The following is a 13800-nucleotide window of genomic DNA, read 5'->3' as shown; positions in this document are numbered from 1 at the left end:
TCCTACGTGTAATATCAACTTCAACCGCTTGCGCTGGCAACTGATTGCGGACCATAACGAGCGACCGAACCATACACAATAATTTCTTTCGAACTTGTCGGCGACGATGTCACTGGGTAGAAATTATTGAGAAGTAATAAATTTGTCATTTGTTTTGCCTGGGTTATACTTAAATATACTTAAAACTGAGGAAACATTGCAATTTTGGGGCAAAAAAGTTCTTGACGTGCGTGGAGAATGAAATTTGCAATGATTTTATGCGTAGTTAAGTTGAAATGAAACCTATTGTTGATTCGTGAACAATAGCTCAAGTTGAAATACTTTGTTTTATGAGGTAGAAACCTAACCTATTTGTACTGTAACACATAAATCGAAAATTACATTAACCGAACTCGAATTTAATCCAAATCCACCCATCTCTTTTCACCTACAAATCAGTGTGTCATCGTATACTTTTTTTTTTCCGGGTCGCCTCCGTAATCGATTTTCGAGTTGTTTTGACAATTACGTCGAGCCAGATTCTTCGAAGGGGTGGCTTTTGTCGGCCCAGCGAAACGAGATCGGTGTCTCTCCCGTGGGATCGCCTTGACGTGGAAAATTGCAGACTGCACGCCGCGGGCGGGGATCGGCGCGCGTATTTTCGCAGGCTGCGGCGCGTGCTGGCCCCGTCTTTCGAGGGGACCCCATGGAAAAAAGGCCCGATGTTCACCTCCCTTGAACGCCTCGTAGGCGTGACCCCATATGCCACTTTCGGCTGTGCAACCTAACCGCTCCTCGATATGCATTGGTGCATTGTGAAACCAGCTAATTTGTCCAACGGGGCTGCAATGCAACGAAAAGACCAGCGCGAGGATCTTTGGACAGGATTCTTGGAAGGAATTGCTTGGTAGTATGGACAGATGTGGTGTTAATTCGTAGCTATGTAAAAGAGAAAAGTACCTAAATTGTTGCTCGTGAATTATCATCTACGTTTCAAACTATCACAAAATCAACATCAAAGTATATCGTCGATCAATTAACTCAACGACTTTAACAATTGCTAAAAAAGAAAAAGAAAAAAAAAAAGAAAATTCTTATCTAGGTAACCAAGTAGCATAAAAGTCGGATCGCTTACCTACCTCTGGATCGACGAGAATGAGAGCGTTCTAGCTCTGGCTAGAGGCCAGTCGAAATAGGCCAATAACAGCCAATAAGCACAGAGCTACTGTTTAATACACCTCGGCTAGCGAATAAATAACGAGGGTGTGTCCCTCGACTCTGTAATTTCATCTACAACCCGCGACAATCTGGAAAAATCGCAAGCGTCTTCGTGAATCATCTATGTCGCGTTGGATTAAACGCGAAAGAACTGGGAACGTGTGGTATGGTGTGCATTCACACAATGTACACGACAATATTCCACATGATATTCGCACATTTTATTGCCTTCTCGATATACACTTTCTTCCGTTCTTCCGCTCCACGGCCCTAACGCAGCTGCGGTGATCGCACGCCCGATCGATATCGGTATCGTTGTAGAGCACGATACTTCTGGGATGGAGCGGAGGTTTACGTTTAAACGTAAAGAAATTATCTACAAGTACGACTTATACGGCCCGTATACGGGGAATACAGTCTAGGCGATACGCTGTGTGAAAGCTATTTACAGAATTCCTCTCTGTCAATCCTTGGATACTTGGACGCTTGGAGAGCATAGTTTCGAAAACTATGTGTTTTTAAAAAATAAATTATATAAATATAACAAAACGTATTCTGAATCTCGATGCATCTCTGATGCTGTTTGGAAAATCCCGTCGTCTCCAAGGTTTAGGATAGATATACACGTGTTTTTTTTTTTTAGATCGATCAATCGTTCCGACCGATCTCACAGGAAATCGGACGATTTTTGAGTGACTCGATGACACGCGATACAGAAACTGAGAGATAGAAGAGAGAATCAGCGTAAGAAACACGTTGTTTCATAATACAGCCAAGGGAACAAATTTCTAGTACAAACTCTCGTGTCAATTGCAATCTCTACGATTGTAAATCAGTCAAAGACAACGTGTCTCCTCCCTCTCTCATCACTCGTAATTTTCACGTAACAATATCCAGATCACCGTGCGATTCCACAAGTTATTATCACGTCACCATCGTTAAAACAGACAGCCACCTACGCCGTCCGTCTATTCGAAAAAGCACACACCGCCTCCGTCACTGACACCTCCTCGTCTCGCGAACAAACCGTCAAGATTACGATTCTGGCCACGAACCTGCAATTAGTCCCACGTGCACAGTTCACCTCGTAGCTTTCACTACCTGCCGGAAGAACTGAGACCACCACGATGAGAGGGAACCGTGAACGCTCTTAGCCCGACACCGACTCCAATTCCAACACCGCCGCTCAGAGGGCTCTGCACCTGTCCGCTCAAGTTAATGGACGAGTTCACCAGTCCAAGTGCGTCCCCGAGGACCGACGACGGGGCGCTGGACGACGTGGGGCTCTCGGTCGTTGGCCTGACTCTCGGCGGCCTGGCGCATTTCTCCAAATGATGGTGATGAGATCTCACCGCCAGTCGACTAACGTGCACCGGAATCGGCACGACGATCCTGGTCCCGTTTCCAGAATGTTGTCCAGCTGCACCGTTGTGCCTGCTGGAGGCACCGGCGGTCGCCATGCTGCCCGCACCGGAGCCAACTCCGCCGCCGCTCAGCCCTGCCTTCACCCTCTTCCACTTGGCTCGCCGATTTTGGAACCAGATCTTCACCTGGACCTCGGACAACTTGAGGGCGTGCGCGATGTGCGATCTCTCGGTCAAACTGAGGTACTTCTTCGCGTGGAATTCTCGCTCCAGTTCCAACAGCTGCTCGGATGTGAACGCCGTCCGTCTGCGTCTGGCCTTGTTGTTGCTGCTGCTGCTGGACGTGCCGCTCGTCGACGTGTTTTGACCGTTCTCCAGTGAACCACCGGGGCTCACGTTGCTGGACGCGTTGCTGGACATGGTGTCGATGGCGTCGTGACCATCGCCAGCGACGCTCAACCCTCCGCCCTCGTCCTCGCTGTCCGCCGAGCCGCGACCATTCTCCGAACCTGCAACCAAGGCGGATGAAGAAACTTTCTATTCTACCGTGAGTGGATGAAGAGGATTTCTTTCTGAGAGACGAGTTAGATATTCGCCCGTCTATCGACGCAAGCTCCTGTATATTTGGCGAGTGTAATTTAAGAAATGGAGGTGGAAAATACCTAGCTTTTGTTAGTTTCGACTGCGTCAAACGCTACGTCACGATTGATCGATTGGTCGAGCAATTGCTTCGCAGAGATTCTCCGGAGGCCAATTAACAGTGATATAGTTTAAGAAGAAGATTTAATATGCGGGGCCATGCAACTCGTATGCGACCACAAAGCGTACGTGTATCACCGATCGAAGTCTCGCTCCGTCCCCTCTGTCATTTTCCACGTGTTCTATTCTCTTTTCTCGTGGCTTCTAGCGAACCAGCCGGAACACTTTATCCGCTCGTAAACGACGGTTGCAAGCCGTATTATCTCGTAATTTCACTGCATTTTGTACACTTCGTGCACGTCGCGTGCATGAAATATTGAGGGAGCGCGAGCGAAGTTTTCTTTGAAAACGTAGCCTTTTCTTTTTTTTTCACGGCAATGGCGAAGTGGAAAAGTTCTAGGAAGTACGATTATCAAGGGAAATTGATGGAAGTTCAACTCGAAGCTATGGATTATTCAGAATCTTTGTGTAGACATCAAAGCTGTTTATGAAAATTGTTAACCCAAGTGCTTGGCTAATTATTAACAATACCGTGAAAAAAACGATCGATACGCGGAATTCGAAAGGCATAGGCAACGTAAAGTAGAAACAGAAACCTAGAAAAGTACAGAATCGTATCTTCAAATTGTTTTTCCGCGAATCGCGAAGCTTACATACTTCGATCAGTACAACCTGATATCGTACAAAGTATTACATTATGTAAAACATTTTGCAAGTAACATTGTCCAAATATCAAATGAAGAGAAAAATTAGATTCCCAGATTGTTCATTTTATTGTCGTCTTACGACTGAAAATTATAAAACAGTTAAAACGGGAAGAAACTGCTGGAGTCAAAGGCATAATTAACAAAATGACGATAAGATAGAGATCAAAGTCGCGCGATATTTTTAACGTTCAGCTAGACGAGAGGACAAAAATTTTGTTAACGCGGCATCAATCGACGATTAAATATGAAATATTAAAACAAACTGCTCCTGCTATAGTCTCCAAACCACGCGAAAAGTACCTACCCACTGACACAATTCGCGAAATGAAGTTGTCAATTAGCTTTCTGAAAGAACGACAAACGTATGATCATAAGAATTAACGTTCACTGCAACTCCAAGTTAACCGCGAAGGTTCGCCGAGATTATAGCTTCTGTTTTTTATTCATTTTCGTGTTTATGACCTTTGAACGCGCGGCACGAAGCGGAACAGCGAGTCCCTCAGCCAAGTTATACCGCCGCGGGAGTTTGATACACCCGTGTGTTTATTAATTCAAAGAGTTTCGATTGAATGGTTCGCTTCCGCGAATGAGAGGCGAGTTCTCCGGCGTCGCGATATTCTCCGGCAACTACGGCAGGAGGAACACGTTCGGGCGTTGTCCCCTGCTCTGGCCTCTACATATTTTCTCCTCCGCGATAGAGCTGATCGATCGTTTCAAACGATACCGTTACATCTCTATTCCGCACTCCGTTCCTCGCCATTACGGTTGGATAGAGCAATTGTTCGATAGCTAGGACAGAGAAGCACCTCTTTGCTCGTACGTTTAGAAATCGGGGAAGAATCGACTTTTAACCTATTGGCTGCGTCACAACGCTGCGTTGTCGGAGCGTTATTATTTAAGTAGAAATGTCTCTAACTCTAAATGTCTGTTGCACGGGGCGAACTATTCTAGGCGCCGCAAATAGAGCCTCGGATCTTTTATTTAGCGGATCATTAAATACCCGATCGCCGTTCTGGTTTTGATTCTTCTCGACGCTGAGCGATTCAACGCTATTGACAGAACGAATTTGCGTTTCCTTTTTCCAAGTTTCGAGCTTTCTGCTTTGTACAAAAGTTCCAATTTATACTGGAGCTACGAGGATACTCGCGAGACTTGATCAATGTCAAGCCGAACAAGTCGAGTCCTTTTATATCATGTGAAATCTGTTTTTTTCTTTTTGTATTTAGCAGGAGAACATCTGAGAATTATTTTATAATTTTATAAAATTATAAAATTTATAATTTTATAACTTTAAATTATGAATAAAAATTATTTTATAATTTTATAATTATAAATTGTTCTGAAACACTCTTCCCGCGATGCGACATGGAAGGTTTTTGTCTTCTAAAAGTGGAATCTTCTAATTAATAAATCAAAGAGAAGAAATGAAAAGTTCTGAGACTTCCATAAGAATTTTTGATAAAACGGTACGTGTCGCAAACGCATTTAGGGTCTTTTTCAGTCAAAAAAAAAAAAAAAAAAATCACGCGATTTTTATACTACTATGAAAATACGCGCAGTACAACGTATTTTCTATAGACTGTTCATCAAGACACTGGCGATTCGCCAAATCAGAGTTCGATCCGGTTTCTACCACCCGTCGGAATGGCGCTACACTCGCAGAACTATACATCTTCATGATATATTCTCGTCCGTAGCGAGTGTTTTGAAAACTAGAAACAGTACGTATTTCCTGTACGTGGAAATATACTATTCTATGTACCCATAGCGGATGGAAAAAAAAAAAAAAAAATGATTTCTCCGCTATTTCAATGAAAACGAGTCACAAAGACGAATGTTATAACCGCTGGTATTATCTGGTATAATTTTCGTTTGTCCCGTGATTGGTAATCATTTCGAGTTTTATAGCAAGAAAAGCTATTATCTTATGCTACAGTCACGGTATTTAAGGATGGTTCGTAGTGGAATCGATTATACAATAATTGAATAATTGTACCGATAACGTTTTTATTTAAAAAATTCTGAGTTTTCAAAATTTCTACCGACGACAGACTTAAAATATTTCTTGCTCTTGTATTTTTAACGATTTATTTGAAGAATGGGGAGCATTCTATACCATTCTACACCATTCTATACCACTGTGTTAATAATAAATGTGTCTAGTTAAAACAGTGCTTGTATGAATGATTCTATACGTTTTGAAGTATTTAATACGCTATTTCTATCTGTCATTTAAATTTAGAATTGATCAGTCTAGTTGCATTTGAAAAGCCAGAAACTTGTTCCCAAGTAGTTAGAGCTACTTTTAGTTTTTGTATTTTTTAATCGATGCCTCGAAAAGGAATTTCGTTCCACCATTGTCGACAGCTGAATTATCGAATCATAAATATTCGAGTAATATATCTGGATTACGCCAATGCTAATGTTTTATACAGATATAATGTTTTATACTGTTTATTAGATCAACAATCTAATTGTCTTGAATCCATTGAATGAGAATAAGACGAACAAATCGTGTGAACAAAAGCGTGTGTCAAAAAATTGAAGCTAGGTTGAAAAATGTTCACAATCGAATAAGAAATTCTAGGTAGTGTTTAATTGATCTTAATTGATCGATATCGATACATAGTCGCGACACGATTCGTATTCGAAGGCTTTTATTGGTAAGACCATTAACTGTATCGGCCGATCGAAGGGTCCAAATCAGGTCGTGTCATGCTGCAAGGGGACATGGTTTTTTCTTCTCGGTGCAATTTGGTTTCTCCATGCGAGTAGCAACTCGAGGCGATCCTCCCTTGCCGTGTTGCTCGCCACAGGGATCGCCACGGGTAATGAACAAGAGGAAAAAATCGGTGAACCGAAGATTCTGGCAGAAAAGCGAAAGAAATCTCGTCTCGAATTTATATTATATTACTCATTATATTATTATACAATAAAATAAATTCAATCGTGACTTTACAAGGTAAAATAAAATTGATTCGTGTTTGTGTTTCTCTAAGAGAAACTAAATTTTTATACATAATTGAAAGAACACTCGCTGAAATTGTGGAAAAAACAATTAAACTTTTATGCGCGTTTCATAGAGCCGGTTGATGATGATGATGTGTATTTGTGGATGTGTCACATAAAGCTTTCACTTTGCTATTACTTGCTTTTTAAGCAATTCTATGTCTACGTCATTTGAGCCGGCGATCGATGCAAACAACCGTTATTTATCCGAACAGCTGCTAAATAAATCACGCTGTCTAACAAGCAGACGACATCGTTATCGCGAAATTGCGAAGCTGATTGCTGCTTGGACTCAATGTCCAAGAATGATTTGATAGGAACGCGAGATATCAATGAAATAACGAGTCTGCATTTCACGTACATAAATTTTTCAGAATCTTTACCAGAGAATTTCACTAAAATTTCCTTCGCTGAAAAAGATAAAGCAGAACTTCCGTAGAGATTATTGTCGAGCAACACAAGAGATCATAAGACTGACACTCGAATCTGAATCAGAGAAATGACAGACACTAACGTATAAAAATGTAAGCGTCGTTTCTCAAAAATAGGTGAAACTTATTCAGCGTTGAGGAGAGGAAATCAAGTGTGATCTGGATTATGAAATAAAATAGTCAGATATTTGCACGACTTTTCACTTAGACGTTAATCAGTTCACGTATCAATCTCGGAAAAATGTTTTTACTTACGTCGTCCGCTTCAGACGAAATGGTGTCGGTCCATTGGGACCAGTTCTTTAAGATGCTATAAATTGTCTAAGAGCCAAGTGGTTTCATTCACTCGCGGATCCGGGTTCATTGAATAATTTCATTTAATCCGCGATCGATACGTCACTCTCGCGGCTCTATTCATTTTCAAAACGTTCTTCCTCCAGAACGTTTCGTTAATGCGATTAATTTTGCGCGTCAGCTGATCCACTTTTCAATGCAACGTCCATCATTCCCTTAATGAAAGAAAATTTCATTAAACAACAGAGCGGCGAGATTCATAACGGGATCGTCGCGGGCGAAGCTCGTGAATTTTTATACCCACGTCTTTGTCTTAATAGTTTCATACAAAGTTCGTACAAATTGCACGGCATCAACCGCCAGCCGTTGAAAAATAGATACGTCCCTGTAGATTCGTTAAAATTTATTCATCCACGACATTTAACGCTGCCGCTGTTCTATTATTTCGCATCCTGATTCGACTGGATTCCCTGTTAAAATTTTCAGACAGAAATATGAAATATAAATATGAAATAGGACGTGGATCTTCGTTTCGTTTAACTTTGCAAATTATAAATAATATCTTTCATCTTTGCCTCGGTGAAGCTTCTACTCGAGCTTCGGTGTACAATTTTCATTCGGATTTTTTCCATTGCGCTTTGTTCTCCGCCGGATAAATCGGAATTACGGATGAAAAATTCAAGCCTTGTAACGTGGAATTCCGAATCGCGAACATATGGTATATTACACGATTCCATTCATACATCCGCGTTTCTCCAAATTGAATCACTTGATTAAGAATTTCATTAGACGAATTGAAGCTGTTTTCAGACTCAAGACTCGCCGCGGTTTTAATTTAAAAGTAGCCCGCAGATGACACGCAAATAGAACGACACAAAAGCGCGATCGACCGTGTCTTCGAAGTGAAAACTGCATAAAACCGAGGTGACAAAAGTTGGTGAATGAAACGCGAAAATCGATCCGATCGCTTGAAGACGATCAAACAGCTACAGCTTTTCAACTAATGAAACGTTGGGACAGCGATGAAAGATGCACGTGGTGCACGAATACGTTTGGCTATTTTTATAATTTAACATGGACGAAAGCCGATTATTGTCTTATTTAATTCAATCAGAACGGATAGTCAAAGCGGAAAGACACGTGACTTTTCGTTCCCGATTTTAATTGGACTCGTGACTAAATTAAATTGATTTAATTGGCAGAAAGATTCTCATCGTGCATACATTCTAACGCCTTGTTTCGTTTTCATCGACAGTAAGTTACAATCGCTAGACTGTAACATTTATGCAGCATATTTAAAGAAACGAAACAGAGAGTTTCGGTTCGCTAAATATTACAACAAACACCTTGCTTCAAATGCATAAACACGATTCACCGACCGTACAATTTATTTTCAACGAAAAACGAAACGAGCCATCTCAAAGAGATTGAGAATTCAACTGACGATCCAACTCATCTTTTTCGTTTAACGATTAAATCACGCGAGAACTTTTGCCATTTTGCAAGACAATCAAACGCGAGGAAAGAGGGAGAGAAAACACTGAGAAAAAAAAAGAAAGAAAGAAAGAAAGAAAAATCAGAGAGCCGAAGGAGAAGAAGCAACGATTTAGGTGGATGGTCTCGGAGGGCCAAGAATAGAGAGGGCGTGCGTCTCGATCGGTGTGTGTTGGTCGGTAACGATCGGCACACCGGTTCGGCACACGGTGCGTCATAAATGACCGATGACAGATTCCTCGAAGCCATTTCGTTGCGCATACGAAATCGCCTCGGTCGGCGGTACATCAATAAAAAGTGATCGGCCACGAATAAATGCGCGCGACTTCGTCGATCGTACGTTCGCCCCCGCCGCCTTCGGAAATACGTGATCGGCGAGTTTCGACTTTCCATCCAACAACCAATACCCCTACACTTCCCGCGTTATTCATCGTTTATACAACACGGCCAAACAATCCATCGCGATCCATTACGCGTTCCATTCCCGCGTCGTTGCAATTAGACGTTATTTCTCGATTATTCGTTGACAGCCATCGTTGTTCCGATCTGATTATTTTTCAGGGGGAGAGGGACGAACAAGAAGCAAGATAAATTTGGATTCAGCTATGCTGCGAGATAAAAAGCGCAGAAGAGATAGAACAGCGTAGTTTTTTTTTATAACATTTTACCAAAAGATGATAAATGATCTAACTGTTTCGGGGGTGACACACGTCGACGTGTTGTCATGTTCGTGCAAAGTGACTGATCGTTAGGATTTTCTCAGACCACAGAAGACAAGTTTTCTGATAAGATTTCGGATCTTAATAACCCTATAACGGTTATTTCAATTAGTAACCTTAGCCAAAGTTTCAATTAATTTGCGCGGATGATTCTTCGACTATTTCGGTGGCGCGAGGGGATAATAAATTAGATGAAATGGGAACGAAAAGTGATTAGTAAGCAAGCGACGTGGTTGACTCGTGATCGGAGTTCGTTAACTCGAAATAACGTTTTTCCGAGCAATTATAATTTTCAATTTCTTTGACGGCGGCGTCCAATTTCTCAGTTACGAAGTTTCATCACTCTCATTACGAACTTTCTGAACGAGAAAGAAATGGAAGAATACAGAGATAAATAATAAAAATTACCCTATATATATATAATAAAATAATATTATATAAATATAATAATAAAAATTACCCTATATATATATATATATATATATATATATATATATATAATAAAATATTATATAAATATAATAATAAAAATTACCCTATATATGATATATATATATATACCACGTCTTCTTAATGAGAGGATAAAAGTTAACGTCAGCCATGTCATCGGTGAAACGCGAATAAAAAAAAAAAAACACAAAAAAGTCGCGATGAATCGCTTATGGATTCGAGGAGCGTGTCATCGTATCGGCCACGATCGAAGCCGAAAGGACCCGAGATCCACACAGTAGCGTGCATAAATTATAGACGTCTCAAAGTCAAATCTCGCACGGTTCTCGCGCGCGCGCGTGCACACACACACACACACACGCACACACCTGTAAAATTCCGCGCGCGCACGAGCTTAAGTACGTGATACGGTACTCGGTGAATCCTGGCCGAATTTCAAACGGCGGACGAACGTTCGACGAAGAACGAAGCTCTGTTCCTCGAACAGCCGGGGGCCCGATACTCGAGAATTTCTTCGATCCGATCGATTATTTATCGAATATGCTTTCCGTGAAATCGGTTCCCGATGGAACGCGCTCGAGGAATTCCTCGAACGAGGCTTTCGAGCGAACGCTTGATAATTATTCGCGATAAGCTCATTTACGTTTGTCTCCGTTTGGCAGCTTAATCTACTACGGACAATTATTTTCCTTATTTTTGTAGATAGCGATCTGGCAATATTCTTTGAGAATATTGGAGATATTTCTTGACTAGTGTCAACTATTGGAATAAATCCAATTCATGTCTGTTAAATTTCATGAACAATTTCTGGTAGAAATTAAATACGAAAGCCATAAACAACTGTCCATTAAATACCAAAAACGTACGAACAAAAGTCATTGAGTACTTATTAGCATCTAGAATTGCATTCATGAATAACGAGGAATGTAATCGTCAGGATCGGAGAATCGAAGCTTTCACTGTGAGAAACGTTCATTGAATCCGCGACGCCGTAAGAGACACCGTTACTATCCTGTGCGAGACACTCGATCGATCGACGTTTATTTTAATTACTAATTGCCACCGTGTTTCGTCAGTCCTAGGAATAATTGAAACGATCACTCCCGCATCCTGTTAACACTAACTACCGTCAGGGTCCGTGCTATGGTATAGCATTTGTCCGTGCTTTGAATATAGAATCGCCGGTGGCTGTAAGTTAATAGCGGAATATAAATAAATAGGTATTTCACGATCCCGTTCGCATGACGGGTGCATCCACGTTAATAAATCACAGGAATCGAAGATATTCAATCTCGAGTAGCGTAATACATGTGCCGTCAGTGAGTATTCATTCACTTTGGAAATTACACTTTGCAAACTACTGAAGAATGTCTGAAAAATTTTCTGCAAAAATAGAGTATGTATTTTTCAATAATAAAAAAAAAAAAAAAGGAAATTACACTTTGCAAACTACTAAAGAATGTCTGAAATAGAGTATGTATTTTTTAATAATAAAAAAAAAAAGAAAAAGAAAGAGAAACAAAGTTATTTCTTCAGGGAGAGAGAGAGTAATTTTAAATTTCAAGAAAATCGGGAGGAATATTTGTCGACAGAGGTGTTGAATTAAATAATAAAGAAATATCTGACGATGAAACTCACCGTGTCTGGACTTGGAAAGATCGTGTGCAGGTGATGCCGGTGAATCGATGCTACCGTCATCCTCGCTGTCCGTGAGGCTTGTCGAGCCACGAAGGTTCGAGCTACGCTGACAAGCGGCCGGATAAGCCGCGCCTTGAAGGTGATTCGTTCCTGGACCGAGATGCTGCGACAACCGATTCTGATAAAGATCCTGGTGGGACGGATAACTGACGGAGGTGTGCGGCGGTAACATTGGGACACCGGAAGCTCCGCCGTTGCCGTACATCCGCATCGGTAACCATGCACCGTATAATCCGAGCGGCACTCCAAAACCTGACGTATACACAGAATATTAATCAACATTTCGCGAGCGATCTCTTCTAGATCAATTTTCAACAATGAATTACGAATTAAAATAGTTTTCAATCTTCGTACTATTTTGATCATTACGTTAGACGCGGCAACGACTTTATCGTAAAATTATTCAATACACTCGGACACTCTGCGAAGAAAAGTTTTTACATTTAAGTAAAATTTATCTCTTCTAATTTGCTCTGATATCTTTTCTTTTATACCACGGCGTGCATTTCAGGGAGTGCTGCGGGCAGTAGTTCCTGCGTGATCAACGCAGATAACATTTGAACTGAGAGATGTTTTTACGGGGGAATAACTTCGTTTTTTATTTGAACTGTGCACGATGACACGTGCAATGATCTATGAAACGAAAAAAATATATTATCTTGCTGCGCATACGTACGTACGTGCACACACACATACACACACACACACGCGTGCAAATTTGAAGCTTATCGAAGTTGTTAAGGTGACGTAACCATTTTAAAACGACGTTCGGTGCAAACTTATTTTAAGTCGATTTCATTCTGCGGGGGAAAAGTAGAACGTTCGCGAATTTAAATTATGCAGGCTACATCCGGCAATTGTGAGATCCAGAATGAAAAGGCGGCTGCAGAATTCGTAACGGGCAATTAATCGTTAACGAAGCCTGCTCGATCGCTTTATTTTTTTATAAATCGGAGGGTTTAGTAACAATTAAACCCCTTGTTTCCTGTCACTCTTCGCGAACGAAATAATTCACACAGGCGTTAATCTAATCAAAATTACAAATTTCGGTATTCCAATTATTTTGGAATATATATATATGTATATGTATTCACAGACGTAAATCGTTCAAAAGTAAATTCGAGCATTTCGCAAATTCGTCAAGTTGAATCAAGAGATAGACGTGATCGCTGATCACGATGATGAAACTGATCATTAATGTTAAGGGAAACGCAAGCGTAATTGAATAATAATAATAATCTCGAATAGATGAATATAAAAATTGAGAATAATTAACCCCCACTACGTAATAATTATGCAAGATAAGAAAGTAATTTATTATACATTGCGATCTTTGATTATACACTATGCCGCGATATGCCCCAATAGTCGGTTATACACTCTCATAATCAAGTTTGCACAATCGCAGCTGCCGTATTACAACAGTTATCAAGACCTTAAGGTGACCTGAAGCATTCTGACAGTTCCAACGAACAGCTTGAAACCTTTCATTTTGCAAATTACTCGGTTTCAGTTGTTGTTGTGCAAATCAAACGGCGTAACGCAACACGTGTGCCCTCTACTTTAAGAAATCAATCAGAAGAACTTCTGTGATGCGATTGCACGGTAGGAATGTAACTTTGCGAAGTTAAGAAACGCAAGAGTGACTCTTGTGCATATGTTCTTTGCGTCTTGATTAATTACGGGCAAGGATATACTTGAGTTCTGACATGACAGTTAATTTAATTTTGGAGCAAAA

At 40.9% G+C, this 13800-nt stretch overlaps 1 protein-coding gene across 1 annotated transcript; it reads right to left on the bottom strand.

The window, feature by feature from the left end:
• Window positions 1–1396: 1396 nt before the first annotated feature.
• Window positions 1397–12396, bottom strand: LOC122537833 (homeobox protein unplugged-like). Its single transcript, XM_043671434.1, has 2 exons — window positions 12003–12396; window positions 1397–3070 (listed from the first exon to the last, which is right to left on the bottom strand). The coding sequence occupies exons 1-2, from the start codon at window positions 12271–12273 to the stop codon at window positions 2295–2297; spliced, it is 1047 nt and encodes a 348-aa protein (XP_043527369.1). The 5' UTR covers window positions 12274–12396; the 3' UTR covers window positions 1397–2294.
• Window positions 12397–13800: the final 1404 nt, after the last annotated feature.

This window comes from Frieseomelitta varia, unplaced genomic scaffold, assembly GCF_011392965.1.
Source record: "Frieseomelitta varia isolate USP_RPSP 00005682 unplaced genomic scaffold, Fvar_1.2 scaffold_933, whole genome shotgun sequence".
Classification (NCBI taxonomy): domain Eukaryota; kingdom Metazoa; phylum Arthropoda; class Insecta; order Hymenoptera; family Apidae; genus Frieseomelitta; species Frieseomelitta varia.
Note: the sequence above shows the minus strand (reverse complement) of the source record. Positions and strands in the feature narration are given on the sequence as shown.